At 51.1% G+C, this 19,482-nt stretch overlaps 1 protein-coding gene across 5 annotated transcripts in view; it reads right to left on the bottom strand.

Moving 5' to 3' along the window:
* NRP2 (neuropilin 2) overlaps nt 1-19,196 on the bottom strand; it is a 116,497-nt gene extending 97,301 nt beyond the window's left edge. For 4 of the 5 annotated variants that reach the window (XM_047082172.1, XM_047082171.1, XM_047082170.1 and 1 more), the window contains exons 1-2: nt 18,254-19,196; nt 3,196-3,373 (exon numbers count right to left, since the gene is read on the bottom strand). In XM_047082172.1, coding sequence (XP_046938128.1) covers nt 3,196-3,373; nt 18,254-18,326 — 251 coding nt within the window. In that variant the 5' untranslated portion in view covers nt 18,327-19,196. The remainder of the gene's footprint in view (nt 1-3,195; nt 3,374-18,253) is intronic. The other variant, XM_047082174.1, reaches the window with a different exon arrangement.
* Between the last annotated feature and the right edge of the window lie 286 nt (nt 19,197-19,482).

Consider the following 19,482-nt stretch of genomic DNA (forward strand, 5'->3'; position numbering starts at 1 on the left):
TCTGCCTGTTTGCTCAGATGGCTCTGAGTCCTGCCCTTTGGTAACTCGGCCACATCAACGTGGCAGGGCCACCGGGGCCTCTGGTCTCTGCCCACAGCCGGTGGTGAATAGGCCCCAGAGCAGCCTGTGGGCGCTGGGGGTTTGGATGCCTGCTAACAGCCCGTGGGAGGAGTTGGGGACCTCACCACAGATGGCGGTGGCCTTGGATTGCACTGACTCAGGCAAAGTTGAGGCTTGTGAGTGAAAGTTTCCAAGCAGACAGCAGGCTTAAGTGGAACCAAATTAATAAGTGACCGTTGGGGGGAAAAGGTCTGTCTGGAGTTTATTCATCAACGGCCTTGACCTTTAGGTTGTTGATTTTAAGGGACAGGGAGCCGAGGGTCCAGGGGCCACTGGCCGGGGCCTGTTCCTGGCTCACGGGGCAACCGCTGCAGTTGATCCCATACACAGGAGGGAGAGGGGAAAACACGAGGGGGAGGTGCGGGCCGCCGCCCTTTCTCCACGGTGGGGCTGGCTTTCTTCTGCCACTCTTACTCACTTCCCTGTTTTGCAGGGGTGCTGCCGCTGAGCCCTCTCACCAGGAGGACGGCTTTGGCAGTTTTCTCTTGGTAAGCATCCACGCTATGGGCCTCGAGAGCCAAGTCCAATTCGAAGCATGCACCGGAAATGAAAAGAGAAAGGAGTCTAATTTCCTTCGGTACTAAGTGCTTTCCAAACCCAGGAGCTCCCTTGGAACGAAAAGGAGAGAGGGCAAGAGAGGAGGGACAAGACAGAACTTCGAGGACTTCAATTAGGCTAATTGTTCCTCTCACAAGCAAGTGACACGAGGCAGTGGGGGTTGGGGGGGGAGGAGGAGCCCACTTATTCTGAATGCAAACGGCCGGGGAATGTTAAAAATACCTTGCAGAGTGAGAGACTTCAGAGAACCGGATGTGTCTTTCTAAATACAAAAATTGACAAGAGTGACAGGGAGACAGGGAGAGGAGGGGAAACGGGGGAGGGAGAGAGAATTAAGGATGAGGTTAAGCAGCGGAGGCTTGACCCCAACAGAGCCTTCTTGCCAATTTGGCGCTGGGGAAAAGAGACCCCAGAAAGATTTTTCTCTGACCTTCCTGACCTTTTTGGTTCAAGCCGGAAGCATCCACGGGGGAGTGGGGAGGAAAACAGGAAGCTACTTAGTAGGGATGATAAGCCAGATGATAACCTGTAACTTGCCTGCTTCCCCTGCTCCAAGTCGAGTGCGAGGCAACATCCTTGTCCCCTTTTTGCTGCCAGAGACTCCAGTGACCTGAGTTCTCCCCATCCCTAGGGCTGAGTCCTGTGTGGGGAAGGTGGACCCTGCAGCCCCAAACAGGGCAGGAGCGTGTTTTCCTGGCCTTTCACGCTTCCCAACACGTGTTAAGTCACGCTCACCAGCTCCCCGACTTTTTCCTTCCCAGAGCCATGCCTTCTCCCCCCTGCCACTATGAATATACATAAGACGACCTCTTAGCAATTTCCCTGGGAGATTTGCTGGCATAAGCATAACAGAATTTGGCCCTCAGTCGACAGAGGTGCTTAGTCAAATTTCCCTGAGCCCAGACCCAAGCTCTCTGTGCATCACGCTTCAGTCCGTGCCAGCCGTCTGCAGCCCAGCCAAAGGCACCAGGAGCAAAGACACCCGACAGAGGAGCTCTTCTAACAGACACCCTTGCTAACGTCCACTGCGGGGAATCAGCAGGCTTGAGATGCCGTAAAAGTATTATCAGGCTGCGCATTTAACTCAGACAAAGAGGAACTTATGAGTTACCCTAAGTCATCCACTGGGTCAAGAGTAGGTCTGGGATTAGAAAACCCATCTTATGACTCTTCGTCACATGAGGCCTCATCCATCCCGGAAACCCTCGGGTTTTCCGTGAAGACTACCTCTCGCTAGGAGAGAGCCATTATGTAGGTGTGAAGCAGTCCCAGGAGGATAACGATGCCATCGATTCACTGCCTCACAGCCTAGCCCTGGTTAAAGAGGGGTCTGTCTCCTGCACAAGGACGCGCTGGCCTGGACGTAGGCCCTGCTCCCTTGCACCTTTCTCGCCCGCTGGCCCCGTTAACTTTTCAGTACTTGCAACACCTTGGTCACAAGGAATGTCCAGACTGCTCGTGAATCATAAGGGGACACTGAACACCCATCAGAGCACTGGCACATCACAGGTGCACGTTTGGAGCAGAACGTGATCGTCGGCACATTCTTTTCCACACGGAAAACTCGCGCTATTGTTTCAATGAGCAAGGACTTTCAGATAGAGCCCACTGGACGGTACAAAGCACATTCACATTCTTGACATTACAATGCTACCTTCCCCTTCCCCTTCATTTAAGGGACCTCGGTGTCAAGGAGGCATTTCTAAAGCACTCACAGTTGTCCTAATGTCCACTTGGTATCTCCCAAGCTACACATTCCCAAGGCGCAGGGCTGACGTTGTGAGACCAGCTGAGCTGTCTTGGGTGACTGACAACCTTTCTGGGCTTCAGTTTACAAGTCCTGACAGCACCAGCTTCCCAGGGCCACTGTGAGGACTGGATGGATTGCTATTTGGAAAGCAATTAGAATGGAGTCTCTTAACTAAGTCCCTAACACTGGCTTCGAGACTAACCAGTGCAGCACAGACAACAAGAGTCAATGTGAATCTTCGACCTACCAGTGTAGCCTCTGATTTTTAACTCACTTGCAGCTGCTTCCTCAAATAGCAGCCAGATCCTTCGGGGCTAGTCTCTGCTGGGGGTGGGGGGGGGATCTGGCTACTAGTTTATCAAGGAAGCTGGTGGGGTTTCTACGTGTGGTGGCAGCGGTGGAAATGGGGAGATCTCCAGGGGGAAAATAAATCCCAAAGTCAAGAGCTGGCCTACTGTAGTCCAGCCCCTGCCCCCAGATGGATTTCTCCCTCACTGCTTCCTTTGAAGATGGGGTGCTACTCCCTACACTCTTCACTCGGGAAGGCTCTTTCTTCCATGCCATGGGATCCACGGGGCTTTTATTTCCCCTGAAGGAGAACCTCAGCTTGAGGTTTCCTCCCAACCCCCCACCGGGGTCACTGTTCAGCAGGTGCTGGGGTGGGGGGGGGGGGTCCTGCCATTAGGTGTCAGAGGTGGCGGGAGGGAGCCCCAGGAGGTGGTGGGAGTGTGGCTCACAGATGCCCAACGGCACAGCATGGTGCTTACTTGCAATCGTGCTTCTCAATTTCGAAGTGAGGGTTGAAGTTGAGGACGATCTTCTGGTTGGGTTCAGGGGCGTAAACAATCCACTCGCAGTTCTGGTGGGAGGGGTAATCCTGGGGGTAACCTGGGGAGGTGATATAGCCAGCATCTTTGGAATTCAAACGACCTCCACAGGCTGAGTCTGAAAGAGAAGGCAAAGAAGCCAGAGAACTTCAAATATGCTACAGCCTTCCACCCCCCCCCTCACCCCCCACCCTGGTTCTTTTCGCTACCAGTGGCTGATTAAAACCGTCTTACAGACCTTTTATGGCAGTCCAGAAGACTAACCTACTTACTCATTCAGTGGAAGAGATTATTTCAGCTCATCTTCCCCACCCCACTCACCCAACTGCACACACACACACACACACACACACACACAGACGTGCTCACAATTGCACACACTCCTCAAATTAAAATATTCCAAAAAATGATCATAAATATACTTAATTACATGGTCTGAGATTAACAAAAACAAGAGAGCTGCAAACATAGCATGCCCCCTGCCTTTTCCTGTCTCCCCTCCTTGGCCCGTCTTCTTCTGGTGCAAACCTCTCATCTCTATCTTTATCTCATAAATCCTTCGTTTCATTCGGTGTCTCCCAGCCCAGCCCAGCCCAGGCAGCCAGAAGTAACGGCTCCAGGAACTGACAACAGTGGTTTTGTGGGGCCGACCCACAACCGAGCCTGGTAACAATTACATGTGATGGGGAAGGAAGCATTTTCAGCCTTGGGCCAGAACGGGCCCTGGAGGGTGATTTTAGCTTCTTCTTCTTCTTCTTCTTCTTTTTTTTTTAAGAAAGAAAAAGCAAAAGCCCCAAACATTTAATTCCACATACACCACAAATTTGATTTATTATTTCATTATACACCGAGTGGAAAAAATCTGCATCGCAGAATTCACTGGCTCTGACCTCAGAGTTTCGACAAAAGTGCTTTGTGCCTTTCTCTCGCTTTCTACCCACTGTCCCTCCTGCCCGGTCACCACCACCAGGGTGTGCTGCTGCTTTGTCCGGCGGCAACCAGTAACCAGCCATTTGAAAGGAGGCTGCAGGGGATGTAACGGCCCCCACCTTCCCAGCGGTGCCTGGCTGGAGGTAAACAGCTTCACGTGAGCCAGGAGGCGAGGGGGCGACTTCAAAGGCAGACAAGGTGGGCGCTGACATTTGAAGAATCTCCTGTACTGGGGAGTGAAGTTCTGTCATCCCCAGGAGGGGTTCCTGGGGAATGGGGGCTTTGCTTAATACCACAGTAGAACAGAAGACGGGAAGGCACAAGAGCCCTGGAAATATTCAGAAGCCTCCTGGAGACCTTCCTGAGATGCATGCCTCTCTTAGCATCAATCACGATTTAATATCGCCATCTGCATGGAGCAGCATGGGCCCGTGAATTATGTATTACGGCTCAGCAGCCACCCTACAGGACGGGGTCTTTCTCCCGTGTTCACTCTTTGAGGGAAAGGGTCATGCATTTTTTAACTCTACAGGTGCACTTTACTATCCCCCATGTCTGTTGGCATTACTGTCTTCCAGACCTCTGCTTTAGATTACCGGCCTGACAGGCTTTAAATGCATAAAAGATGGGCACGCCGCACAATGGTGGTTGGGACACACAAATCCACACAAGTAGCCTTTTAGGCATCGTGCCTCCGAGAGCTCAAACTGTGCTGTGCTGAACTGCCCAGAATCTAATGGATTCAGGTTCCACTTCCTACTGGGTGGAAAACAAAAGCAGGCCATTTCCTCTGCCTAGCAGCGGCCACATCATCCTCTAACTAATGACCCCGCACCCTCCCCAGTCCAGCAGGACAATGGGCCCAGCCCTCCCGCACAGACAGAGAGGAGGCCAGCAGTGAGGCCCGGTGCCGCCCACTCCTCTGCAGCCAACCCCCACAGCCTGCCCCGGTGCCCGTGCCACCGCCATGTCGGGCACCCGACAACTTGCAGCAAGTCACGTTGTGGCCCACTGGTGCTGGCTCATTCATGCACGTGAAACTGGCTGAGAGGGACCCTCTGAGAAAGCAGCGGTGTGGGGGCTTCGATCACCAGCTGCTCTTACCACGCTAGCAGGAGAGGGAAGTTTCAACTGGGTTCCCCTCCTCTGCTAGCTATTTTGCTGAAGAGTATTGCCCTGCCGCACACTCACCCCAAACCGCGCTTTTCGCCTCGGACCTCATCAGAGGGAACCTGAGCTGAGCTCCTGTTTAGTAACTGTTATGGTTTCCACATCATCCACCCCCTCTCCCTCCTTCTCCCACCCCTGCCCTGCTTCTCTCCAGCTGCTCCTGAAAGAAGAACTTCTCCTCAATTTTCCACTCTGCCCCTCCTCCCCCCACCACCAAGTTCAAGCTTTTAGTAATTAGACCGGGCACACATCATCAGCAATAAAGACAGGAAACTTCCTCATAGGCAGGTTTCGTTTCTCATCCACACCAGGAGCAATCATTTTCCCACTCAGAAAACACTTTTAAATGATACAGAACCCATGGCTGGCAGTCTGTATTTTCCACAGTAAAAACTTAACTGAAAGATAAAGGAGTAACACATCTCTTTCTGTCCTTTCTTTATCTGAAGAAAATCAAGGTGCTTTATTAAAATTTTTGAAAACTCATTAAAACATCTGCTTTGCTTTTGTGTGGTTAACCCTTTCGATACCCAAACATTTATAAACTCACATTCTTGTGTGGATGGCCCTCACACTCAGAAACACACACAGACGTGGATATTGCACATATATCGGGTACGTAGACATATTAGAAAGTCACACTTCAGTCCCGCACACACTTTCACACCCTCTCGTAAAATATCACACATCATTTGCGCAGACATATATCCACCAAGATAAATACTAGAATTTCTGTCCCTATTTTTCTTGGAGAGAACTGAATTCTTGAAATATATCAGTAAAACTTGTAAGGAAAACACACTTAATCCCTCTACACCTCCTCTTGATAATGGATATTTCATATCCAGGTTTGGGGGCCCTTCATTTCTTAAATACAAAGACACCCCCAACCGAAATGAGCTGGACTTTCTTCTGACCATCTATTACCTTGGAGGCCAGTATTGTGTCCCCCTGTATTATGTGGAACAGCATAAATGCTCTCTGTCCTGTCTCAGAGGAGTCCAGCCCAGGCAAAAGAGAGTTGAACTCAAGGGCAAACCCCTTTAGGCCAGTCTCCACATACTGAAGGGGAGTTGACCCTGGTGAAGTTTGAGCTACCGAGCCTGTTTGGTGAGTTAACAAGGGACTTCTTTCTCCAACCATTTTGTGAATACCTTTCACCTGGGGCAAATTCATTTCCCAAAGAGGAGCAGGCAAACCCAGGCCTGGGCTGTTCCGATGGGGTTTTCTCCTACATCTGGGAGGGAAGCCTGAGGGATGAGTCAGCTGAGGCCAGATAAAGACCTCGGAGGCCCAAGAATAAAAGGATTAAAGTGACACCTCTAGATGTAGTTGGAAAGAAAGTCCTAAAGTCACAGAGGCCTGATTTTTTTTTCCTCCAAGATGAGTATCTAGGTGTTTTTATTTCACATATGAAATGTCAGATTATTTCGGACATCTGTATCTTTCTGTCTCTCTTTTTTCGTTTTTGTTTTTGTTTTCTCTTCCTCCGGTGCCCTTGTTTTGCTGGCCACCTAAGTATCATCTGATGCTGCCTGCAGGTAAACTGGCTCCTGGTCTCGGTAAAGGGATTTTGTATTCATCCACTTAACAATTCTAAGGTGCTCTGCCAGCCTCGGAAGGAACTTGACCTCCTACAGAACCCAATTTAGGACAAACCGTAGTTCCTCCGTAACATCAGATTTTTAGGAAGTCATAAGGAATAAAAGAAAATCTTAAAAAAAAAATCTGGTCACCTTCTAAGGAAATTCAACAGAAGTTGTTTTAAAGGAACACTCTATGGCTTAACCTTGACAGCGGGATTCACTAAAAGAAGCCTGACTGTTGTGAGTACTTTAAAAAAAAATTTTTTTTAACGTTTATTTATTTTTGAGACAGAGAGAGACAGAGCATGAACAGGGGAGGGGCAGAGAGAGAGGGAGACACAGAATCTGAAACAGGCTCCAGGCTCTGAGCTGTCAGCACAGAGCCTGACGCGGGGCTTGAACTCACAGACTGTGAGATCATGACCCGAGCCGGAGTCAGACGCTCAACCAACCGAACCACCCAGGCGCCCCATGAGTACTTTTAAATAATTAGAATGGCAATGGCTTACTTCAGGACAGGGAGAGACACCAGGTGACACCAGGCGACAGAAAGCTGGCAGTCCCACAGCAAAGGGAGAAAAATCAGATCACCTGGGTTAGCCGAACTGAAAAAAAAGTCCTGGGCAAAAATGGACGTTTAGGACTCGCTGAAGGTAGGATTGGAGAGTCCGGCTGTTGTTGGAGGTGGGTCTGGGGTAACGAAGCGGGGTGGGGCGGTCTGAGAGTAGTTAAGAGGGGACACGGCACTTGGATTCTTGGTGACCTTCCTGGGTCTCAGCTTCCTAAACTGTAATTCAATGAGTGGATTGAATGAAGTGGGATGAAGCGTGTAGTTTTCAAAATTCTTCTTAGAAGGTGTTTGTTTTCTCTTTGGATAAAACTCTACCCAGAACTCCAGTGTCCAAAGCAGAGAGAAGTGGAGCTCTCTTGGATGCAGGAGGTAGGGTGACGAGAAGAGGTGTTGAGTCTGGGCCCTGCAGTTCCCTCATCACCACTGAGGGGCTTTCTCCGTAAGAAGATCGGGCTTCTTGGAACAGGACGTGACACCCACTGAACTAGGCATCAGTTCCCTTATTACTTTAAAATGCCTTGTGAAAGAGAAGGAGTAGGCTGATTGGAAGACACCTATTTCTTTTTCTTTTTAAGTTTATTTTTATTTATTTTGAGAAAGATACAGAGAGCAAGAGGAGGAGGAGCACAGAGAGAAGGAGAGAGAATCCCAAGCAGGCTCCACGCCATCAGCACGGGGCCCGATGTGGGGCCGGAACTCACTAACCACAAGATCATGACCTGGGCTGAAATCAAGAGTCGGACACTTAACCGACCGAGCCACCCAGCCACCCCAAACATCTATTTCTTGTATGTACCTGAGGGCCATACACTTGGTGGAGAAAAGCAGTCGGTCTCATTTCCTATGAAAATACTGTCCTTTATTTATTAAATAATTTATCCTTTGTCCACAGCATAACCCCATCCTGTTTCCACTTCTACAGCATTTCCTTCTTTAAATTATTAGTAGCAAGGCAAAGAAGAAGCTCTTTCTCCTACTTGAAAAGAGAGACGGTTGTCACCTTGCCACTTGACTAACAAGAAGCCTTGTCTTCAATATGGTCTCACCACGGGCAAGCTGTGTGACCTTGGGTAAGTCAGTACACACCTCTGAGCCTTTGTTTTCTCATCTGTAAAATGAGGGGAGTGATTCTAAAGGTCAGTTCCAGTTCTAAAATGCGAAGCCTGTATAATGAGGTGAGGAAAAGATCCGATACAACCGATAGGTGGAACCAAAAATTTAAAAACTGGTCTCCCCTCCTAGAGAACAAGACATTTGTTCAAGGTGTCACTTCTGTTTCCTCTGTTTGGTAAGCCTTGAAACAACCTCTAGGATTTTTCCGATGAACGTGCCTGTCTTGCATTATGGAGAGTTCAAATGTCTCTTTTAATCACATTAGCTCTACTGACGTGAGTTTCTCTCCTTAACTGAGTCTGTGGCTGCATGCTTAATAAATAGTGTGGATGTTCAGCAGTGTGTGTGTGCGTGTCCACAACAGCGATGCATAAAAGGAAAGCCCAAGAAGAGTTTCTTCAAATCCCTTGCCTGAATCATCTAAGTCCTCCGCTCAGGGTTTTAACCAAATTTTGCTCGCTAACCCCGGATAAGCTGCTTTTTAAGAGTTATTTCTGGGAGCCGAGGCTGGATTTTGTTTTATTCAAAGCGACTTCAGTCTGTCACAAGACAGTCTCATAAAATCTGTATCTTGGCTTAAGCTGGGAAGAAATGAACCGATCCATCAGCCTAGGAATGTGGCTGTTTGACCACTTCCTAAGGCAACTGGGAGGGGATTCAATCTATTCAATTTATGGGGCCGGGTGCCATTGAGTGATGTACTCCTGAAGGCACAGCAAATGGAAATCTCTGTGAACTTTTGCAGTGATAAAGTTCAAAATCTGAATAAAAGAACCTCCGGGAGGACAGGATGGAGGGGATGAGAGAGAGGGAATGAGGCCAGCCTGTGAGCATGGAGAGAGGAGTGAGGAACCAGGCAGGCTTTTGCTTCGGAAACACTTCCCGTGGATTCAGAGGGGACAGAACTGGAAATTGGGTCTGGAAGTAGGCCCTTTGGAAAGTCTTCCCCCCTTAATCTGGATTCTAAAAATGAACCTTCATTTCAGTGTTACAACGTAAGTTCGATGCGATGACCCCCTCTGACCTCGAATCATGCCACCTGTGGTAACCTTGTTATTTGTCATCTTATATCAGAAACAAATGCAATTCCAATAGGGCAGTCAATATAATAGCATTAGTTTATATTTATGTCCACTCTTTTCCAGCCCTCATTGCAAATGCAATTTTGATGCCCTTGATGAGAGATCTGGGATTACAATTCCTGACCATTTCAACAGACATTTGGGGAAGGAAATGGAAGAAGAATAATTTTGAGGTCTCTCCAAAAACCAAAGGAGAATAAAAGGTAATATAATATTTTTTTCCATTTATTTTGATTAGCTGAAGGCTTATGTTGAAACGTCAATGGCTCCCCATTGGTTAGTGAATGAAATCCAACTCCCGAGGCCTGGCAACGGGGCCTTGCATTTAGCCGAACCTATCATTTCCGACCTTCTTTGCAATCATTTCCCTCCACACGTTCTAAACTGCAGCTCCTGAGTGTTCCCCAAATACACCAGTGTCCATTCCTCTGCTCCCATCTTCCCCTATTACACCTTTTCCAGCTCTAACGCCCATCCATCCTCTCCACCCGGGCTCAGATGTGACCTCCACCCTTCCCTCCCTGGTGCCTCACACCAAGACTACTGTTCCCCCCTCCCTGTCTGGAACCTCCGAGACGGAAGCTCTTTAATGTCCTTCTGAGGCTTGTGAGGGCTCGGAAGGCCTTATCTGTTCTTCTCCACCGCGGCAACTCGAGGGTGTGACTCCTTCCTCGGTGAACTTGATAGGATCAGACTCAGAGTCTTACCCAAAAGTCAGACTCGGTGACGTTTGGTGAATTATTCAGTTACTAGCTGCCTAACATAACACCAGAAGCAGCCCTAGCTGCCACGGACTCCGAGGAAGCCTCAACACAATCATTCTGCTTCTCTAGTACGACTCTTCTTCCCCAGCCCGTAGCTGCTATTGAATGCAGAGATGTTTTTGTGGTGAACCGAGAGTTTCAGTTAACTTGTTTGGAACAATAATACCTGGTCATGAGGCAGGGTTGAGTCCCGTGAACCATGTCTCCAAAGACACTCTAAGCCTCCGCTAATAATGATGCAGGTCAAAGGATATTTACATCTTAATCCTAATGATGGTAAAAATAATTTATCTGAGGGTCTCTTGGCCTCCCTCACTCTTCGAGAGGTGAGTTCTAGATATTTGTTGTCAGTAGCAGCAGGAAGATGCACATCACTTCTTCGTCACTAAGCTGTTTGCTGGTAACAGATTATCTCTTGCTGGGTTTCAGTTCCTTTCTCTCTACTTCTATCTCCCCATCTCCCTTCCCCTGGCCCCCATTATGCCTTTAGGGCACATCTGTTTTATTTTTTGCCTTTATCAAAGCAATTATTATTACGGCTCGGCCCAGTAATTTGCAATTCCCTCTATCTTCTTTGCTGAAAGACTGGCCAGAGCCCAGATCACTGGTTATCAGGGTCCTTGGAGGCAGTGAGCAGGGTATCACTGGCTTTGTGCATTAAGCAGGCCAGCAGCCCCGTCCTCTGCACACTACTGGGGAGAGCTTTCCTTGTGTTATTCCCAGCTCCCCCACCCCTCCTTTTTTTCTGGATTAGATCCTGACTCTTTTATGAAGACCCAGAGGGAAATGGGATTATTAAGAGTCTTGCTGGGTAAAAGCTATTTTGTCTTTATGATGACTTTCTTGAGTTCAGCTGCTGAGGGGCTTTAATGCCAGAGTAGAAGTTATTGCACATTCAGGGGAGCACCCTGCACAGAGTGCTCCCTGCTGAGCACACCTTCTGTGATGAAGGATGGAAAGGGAGGAAAGGGGAGGAAAGGAAAGGAAAGGGAAGGAAAGGGAGGGAAGGGAGGGGAGGGAAGGGAAGGGAAGGTAGGGGAGGGGAAGGGAAGGGAAGGGAAGGGAAGGGAAGGAGAGAGATAAAAAATAAGTAGAGGCGAGAGCACTGAAAGCAGAAGAACAAGGAGAGAAAAAAATGGCAACGAGGAGACGTAAATTTTAGATGAAAATCCAGCAAAGACTATTGCTCTCTGAAGAACAGTGTGAGTGATAATCTGAAGCTTATAAAACATAGACAAACGTTCAGTGGGGTAAGAGCCGAGAAAGAATAATTATTTACTTATTAAAAATAACATAAACATACTACAATGGTTATAATGTGCTTCCTATGGTCATGAGATACAGTGATTAAGTGCCTTTAGAATAGGCTTGATATGGGCCAAATAGTATTCTATGTAATCTGGCATAGCACAAAACAAAACAAAAACCTATGGAGCAGGTATTACTATCAAACATACTTTACAGAAAAAGAAATTGAGGTACAGAGAGATTAAGTGTTCTAGACCACAGAGCTGGCAAATGGCCGAGCTGGATTTTAAACCTAGGCCGTCTGGCTTCTGTACCTCAGAAGCTGGGAAGCCCAAAGAAGGGCTCCCCCAAACCTCTATGTGACAAACTTATTTAGTGCCATTTACGGAAAGACAAATGTTTTGCCTGGGTGAAAACTCCCTTTTCTCTTCCTGTGCCAGTAATCTGTCTGCGTGAACAATGAGAGACGTGTTCAAGGCTGGGCTGTGGGGAGGGCGAGAAGCACTTGACACCTTCTCCACTGCCTGCACACGCTGGCACCCAGCTTCTTGTCATCCTGACTGTCTTTCCTGTGTACTGGAAACCAACGTATGTCTTTGGCTCTAGAGGGAGGGTGGTGTGGATAGATGTTTCAGGTCTGAAACCATGTGTCACAACATTGCGGGGTTTTTTGCTGGCAACTCCCATTTGTCTCCTTTTCTCAACCCCACTCAACCCTATCCTAAATGCCACATTGTTATTGTTCTACTGGATAGGAGCAGCATTTTCAGAAACGGGGGATTTATTTTTATAGCACAGCTGGTCTGCCAAAGGTCACATAATTTGGCAACGTTCCCAGTGGTTAAAAATTAATTTCTTCTTATTAATACAACCAAGGTCCCATAGGATGGGAGCTCAGCCTTATCTAAACTTGACAGCTTCCTAAACCTTCAGAAGATGCTTTCTCCTGGAGGGCCAGTCATGCTACAGGGCCACTGTGTCCAGGAATCCAGCCTCACCGAATCCTGTTAGGTAATGAAACCATTAAGCCCCTAGGCCATTTCTCATCAAGGCAGATAAAGCTTTAAAAAATGCTGTAGGCTCTCTAGGACAAACTTCTGCGGTATCTTCCATGAGTGGGTTAATTAAAAAAGAAAAGGAAGAAAAGCGAATTCTTTACCTGGAAGGAAAGGTACAAAGACTAACTTTTGGGGATCAAACTCCTATCTGCCATTCAAAGAGGGTGCCTCAACGATGATGATACAGTGGGAAACAATGGTCAAATGACAAAATACCTAAAATATGTTAATGATAACATAAACTACTGCCCAGATGTTACTTTTCAAGTCCTTTTTCATCCACGCAAGAAATAGAAAGGTATTATGCTTTAAAAAAATTTTTTTAACGTTTATTCATTTTTGAGAGAAAGAGAGAGAGAGAGACAGAGCATGAGTGGGGGAAGGGCAGAGACAGAGGGAGACACAGAATCTGAAGCAGGCTCCAGGCTCTGAGCTGTCTGCACAGAGCCCAACGCGGGGCTCAAACTCACGAACTTCGAGATCATGACCTGAGCCGACCGAAGTTGGCAGCTTAACTGACGGAGCCACCCAGGCGCCCCGGAAGGTGTTATGCTTCTGCTCCATCTTTTACAAAAGGAAAAAAATCTCAGTTCTATTTCCTCATCTTTCCCTCGACTTCTGGGGAATGTATTCTGAAAACTCTTACCAATGAACCTGGCTCTGAATTCAGTCAACCAAGAATTGTCCCACACTCTGGTCACCCAAAGTCAGCTCATTCTCTTGATTACTTTATTGAGCAGCTGAATGAAAGACACCAAGTAGGGGCCTCAGAATCACCTGAGTACATGGCGTTTCTCCCCAGTGACGCCCCCCAGACCCCTCCCAGCTCTTGTTTACATTCATGCCTCATTGCATATGAATTGGCATCTGGGCTCCTAACTTTTTCTGTACTACAAAGATAGGAACTGGCCTTTCTGGTTGCAGAATATGGACTTCACATTCAACAGCAGGGGATGAGAGCCATTTGGTAGACAGCAGGAGTCCTGTCTAGACAGCCTGGGGTCCCAGTCACTGGAGCCTTCCAACCTTCCATTTTGCCAGTTGTGTGCTCTGTGACTTAATCGGAGGGCTCTGCAGAATGGCATCAAAGTCCAAACCAGTGGTGCTGCTTGGGCATTCACAATTCCACCAGGCACATCTTGGACAAGAAGGTGCTTGCCTGGAACACTCAAGGGGAGCTCTCTTCTTTCCACTGTTTGCACTGTGTGTTCTGTTGGCAGTTGGTAACAGCTTCATTACCTCCAGTGGCTGTTTATGGGGTAAAGTTTACTGGGCACCCGTTGAATGTGGGCATGAGACCAGTCCCCAGAGCATAGAGCAGGCTGTCTGTGTACAATCTAGGAGTTCACAGTTTTCCTTGCAAATTATTGTATCTATACCTACCCATAGTCAACCCGCATTTTGGGGAGACAGGCTAAAAAAGAACGTTTGCCCAGTAAGGGCGCCTAGAACGTCACTGCTTCTCATTTAGGATTTGTTTGAACCCAGACCTATCTCCCACAGACAATTTAGACCTCTTATCTGATCATCCATTCCCGACGCAAGGTTGATTGACCGCGTCTGCCCCGTGTCCATGGCAATGGTGTTTAAAGCCAAGCACAGATCAAAGCTGGGGGGGGGTGCGGGTGGAGTGCGGGGGAAGTTGTTGGTTATAGGGTCCGGGTTCTTTGGGCCCCAAGTGGTGAGGAGGGGCGTTGGGGCTGGGAGTTGCCACCATCTGAAGAAGCCCATTGTCAGGGCCTGAATGATTTCCCGAGCAAACCCCAGACCCACCCCCCATCAACTGGAGCAAAGGGGAGTTTCGAGGCCAGGCGCTGACAACGAGTGGCCAGCGCCAGGGGGCTCTCCACTCAGTCTGAAAACGAAAGGAAAGGAGGCGGAGGGAGGGCAGCGAGCATTGAGCACACGCCAGTAAACCAGAGTGTGGATCCCCTCCCCTTCCAGAGAAATTCAACCGGAGCCGCAGAAGCTGCGACAAGGATGAGCCGGATCCTCTAAGCTTGCCAGGAAAGCTGATTCCCACCCCACCCCCACGGTTCCCAGAGGAGCAACCGGTTCATTCCACCACCACCCCCCGCCAGCCCCAGGACGTTGGCTCTGCGGGTGCCCCCCACCCAGCCGCCGGGCGCCCGGGACCCAGTTGGAAAAACTGCGGTGCAGTCAGCCGGAGGCAAAGGGTGGGGGAAGCCGTTTAATCACCGCTCGCCTCGCCTCCATTAACTTGTATTGATATTAAAAAGAAATCAATCAGTGAAAATGAAGCATTGGCCGTGAATATTTTTTTCTCCGTGGAAAAGCAAGGAGCGAGGCGGCGGGGGAGGGGAGGCGGACCGCGCCGGCGACTGCAGGTTTCTCCCGAGCGGAGAGCCGCAGCGGCGACTTAACTTTCTGGCAGTGGGCAGCGTGGAGGAAATGCCGCAAGCCTCTCCCTGGGGGTGTCCTTAGTCAGGAGGAGGAGGCGACAAGGCTGGAGGAGTTGGAGGCGGCCAACTTCTCCCAGGCCCGAGCCTTGGTTTTGCTTTCGCTGGGAATATTTTTGCCTAATAGAATGTTTATGGATCGTTCGGCTGTGTTTCTGCTGCTCAGCCCAAACAAATCGATGCGGCGTTAGAGGCGGCGCGGAGGGCTGGGGCGGGCTGGGGGGCCACCACGTCCCCACCACGTCCCCACCACGTGGATGCCGGCGCGCCGCGTGCTCTTCACCTGCTCAGGCGCACCGGCGGGCGCTGGGCGCTACTAGGGGCAGTGGAAGTTGCGCGCATTCCCGCGGCTAGAGCTGGCTCCTTTCCGCCCCTCTCCGCCCGGGATTCCGAAATCCCACCCCGGCTTCCCGCGTCCCAGCTTCGCCAGCGTTCCGATCCCCTGCTCCGCCTCAGCCCCGCGGAGCCGGCCCGCCAGGGGCGGCGGGGGAGGGGAGAGATTCAGCGCGGAGCAGAGCGCGGAAGGCAGGAGGGGGCGCTCCGGTCTGGGTCCTCGGAGCGGCCCCGAGCCCAGGAGGAGGGAGGCAGGTCGGCGGCGCGGCTACGATCTGGCGAGGCAGCGTGGCAGAGAGTGGGGGAGCCTGATGCGCGCAGCCCGCGCGGCCTCCCTGCTGCCCGCCAGTCCGAGAGTGCCGCCGCGGCCACAGGGTTATTTGCTCAGTCGCTCCCCCTCATGCACCTTCCGCCCTCCCTTTCCCCTGACTCCTTCTCGCAACGGGTTCCCGCCGCCGCTGCCGCCGGCTGGGCTCGGCCCCCTCCCGGCAGACGCGCACCGGGTGAGTCAGAGGTCTAGCAGGGCCTCGCCCTTTGCCACCCGCTGCCAGCTCCCCGGGTGCCAGTCGGGTGCTCCAACAGGAAGTCCGAGCTCCCTGCGGCTTGCTTTCGCCTTTTCAAGGGGCTGGAGAATATCCACCTAGGGCGGGTCCCAGCTCCGCGTCCCACGAGGGGATCCCACCCCGGCGGTAAGGCTGCTGCGGCAGCGTCGTACTGGATGACCTGCCCCGCGCTCAGCGCCTCTGGGCTTCTCTAGAAGTGACGCAGCGCGGCCCGGGGCGAGGGTGGGAGGGGGTTCTGCAGAGAGCGCGAAAGGCAGGTGGCAGAGCGGGAGTGGGTTCGAGCGGGTGTCGCACACAAACGTACACTTCGCGCAGGGCTCGGGGACAGATGTGCGAACATCTGGGGTAGGAGATGGCCCCTGAGTCTTCACGACCCCTCCCGCTCCGCAGAGAACACAGAACCTGAAGTTGTGTGTTGCGAGTGTGTGTGTGTGTGTGTGTGTGTGTGTGCGTGCGCGCGCGCGCGCATGCCGGTGTGTGCCCCAGTGTGCGCGCGCTCGCCGGGGCCTACTAGAGTCCGTGCCTGAATACATAATATACCGTGGGCATCTTCCCCGCGTGCGCGCGCGCGCGCGCACACACACACACACACACACACACACACACACAGCGAATCACACAAACATACATAATTTATGCAGCATCTAGGTCTGTGGGAGGTAATTTAATTTCGCTTCAAGCTGGGAACTTAGAATTAAGGCAAGAGGGAATGGGGAGACACAGGAAATCTCCCCAAGTGGGACCTGCACCCATCTCTTTGATAACGATTTGCAGCTGCCCTGAAGACCAGATATGGCAGAGAAGGAGCAGCAAACGGGTGGATTTCGATAGCAAGGGCATTCCTCAGGCTTCCTTCCCCTCAAATAAACACTCAAGCTTAAATGGGGTGTGTTGGCGGTGATAACCAGAGCACCAGGCGCAAAGCTTCCCCTTTAGGCGCCCACAGGACCCACTAGCCCGCTCTGATGGGGGAAAGGGGGGGACGTGCCCAGGGAGCTGCTGCAAGGGGTTAACCCTACCACTGCGGCCATAGCCTTGGAGGTGCCTACCGGTAAGGGCACTTCAGCCAGGCTTTATCTCCTCTTTCTCTTTCCCCTATTTCCTCCATAGATGGTTTCCCCCATTCTCAATCACCTGTAGCAGCTTCCAAGAGTTTTGTCAGATTCCAGACACTGTTCTCAGAGGGGAGAGAGGTTCACCCTGGAGAGTGGTGTGGGGAAGGAAGGACAAGCCCCACTGGATTCCCTGCAACCATAAATCCCTGCTCAGGCAGGGTGCCCCTTGCCAGCCCACCTCCCCGCTGCCAAATACTGGCCCCAGACTGTTCTGGGCCTTGCAGTCCTTATCTCTGCAGTCTGTCCACACACCCTTTTTGGCAGTGGTTGAGAACAAATTCCACTCAAAAGTTTCTAACCACTTCACAAGAGTAAGAGACCTTCGAAGGCCACGCAGTCTGTTTTATCTAATACGGATTTTTAAAAGAACATGATTTACTTTCCCAGAAAACACATGGATGCAGGAAGGAGAGCGGGGACGACCAGCGCCTGGGTAGCCAACAGCGCCCAGCCCAGCCCCAAGCCCCCAGCTCAGCCGCAGGCCAACTTGCTCCATCAGCCTGAGCCCTAGGATTCTGAGGCGTATCCACACAGTCTGCAAAGAATCCACAGCATTGGAAAACCAAAACTAGACTCTTGTCTTTCCCAAGCCCTTCAGTTAACATTGCTCAATGGAGCTAAGTGGAGAGAATGCAAATGATTTATATTTCACTGGCTAGGTTGAAGAAACTCAAGGGAGATGTGTTCTGCCTCAAGACAGGGGGAAAAAAATCCCAAAAACTGTAATGCAAAGGCTTTGTAGTATTTTTAAACCTTTGATTCAGTCCATATGTGACATCTGAACACCGCCAAATTCTGTCTATGTTTCAAAACACACACACACACACACACACACACACACACAGTGCTAGCAGGAGAGAAAAGTTGGGTTTTAGAAGCGGTGGTGGTATAGGGAGGGCCGGCTGGGATCTCTCTTTAAGTTATTTAGTATTGAGGGAGCCTCCTTCTATGCCATCCCATGTGCCCAGAATGAGCGGTTGCTTTTAAAGGGAAAAGCATGTTGAAATGAACAGAAAAAAAGAAAAAAAAACTTTTAGGGGCTTACCTGGTTGGCCTCTCACTTCGTGTCCTGAAAAGTAGAGAGCCAAGAAAACCCAGGTGAGAGGAAACATATCCATTTTGGAGAAGGAGGCTCTCTCCAGAGCTGGATTTGTAGATGCCTTGTAAAATTTTAAGTCTTTGTGTTTTTCTCTCTCTTACGTTCTTCCTTACAGTGTCTTCTGCAAAGGTTTCTAATGGTCAGGGTTTCCCTCCTGGGTCCTGACGGCCCGTCTTCACCTTTATTCTTGCTGGATTCTCACCTAAGAGGAGGGTGGCTCTTGAAATCAGCAAAGCGGGAGCAAGCCAGGAAGGGGGGAACGGGCTTCCTCTCTTAAAAACAAAACGCATCTATGTCCTCTCCAGTTCCTCAAAGTATCATTTCCTTTATCCTACAACATCACGAATATTTCCCGAAAGCCAAGCGTAAAAAAAAAAATTATAATAAAAATAAAAGCCCAGACTTGCTTTGGGCATCACACGGCCCCCAGGCAGCTGTGTGATCTCAGAGGCGTAAACTGACACACATCTCCAGGCACCCGGGACCGACACGCGGGCGGAGGCACCGACCGCCGGACGGCCCGAGTGGGAGAGGCGGCCGCCCCGCTCTTGCCCTCGCCGGGTTCCCCTAGCGGGAGCCTCCCCAACGACTACACCCGCTCGGCCAGCCAGACGAGGGGAGTCCGAGGAAAGAAGCTGCGGCGGCGGCGGCGGCGGCTGCTGCTGCTGCTGTTGCTGCTGCTGCTGCTGCTGGCGGGGCGGCGGCGGCTGGGATCGCCTGGGAGTGAGCGAGCCCCTCTCCGAGTTCGCTCGCGCCCGCCCTCACCTCCACCTCGCCCAGCGCCTCGCCGCGGTCTGCGCGTCTGAGGATGTGCCGGGGGCGGGCTGCGGGCTGGTGCCTCGCTCGCCTTCTCTGCTTCCCCTCCGGCTCCCCCCAGCCTTTTCAGGCCGAGCAGCATGTGGATGTCAGAGCCGCGGCAGAGCTATCCGATTACGCGCCGGCTCAGGGCCCGCCCCTTCTGTGTTCCTGATTAAAGAGGCAGCCGCGGAGACGAGCGGCGCACAGCCCAGCGCCGCGGCACCCGGCTCGGGCGGGGCGGCGGCGGTTCCCCCCCCACCCCCCCCCCCAGCCGCGGCCCGATCAAAGTTGAGGCGTCTCCCACCCAGGCTCTCCTCTCCCACCCAGCCGCTTCTCTCCCACCCGGCACCTCCCGCCCACCCCGGGCACCTCCGCGG

This window comes from Lynx rufus, unplaced genomic scaffold, assembly GCF_022079265.1.
Source record: "Lynx rufus isolate CCGP_SWC_20201006 ecotype Redwood Valley unplaced genomic scaffold, mLynRuf1.p SCAF_2, whole genome shotgun sequence".
In the NCBI taxonomy this organism is placed as follows: domain Eukaryota; kingdom Metazoa; phylum Chordata; class Mammalia; order Carnivora; family Felidae; genus Lynx; species Lynx rufus.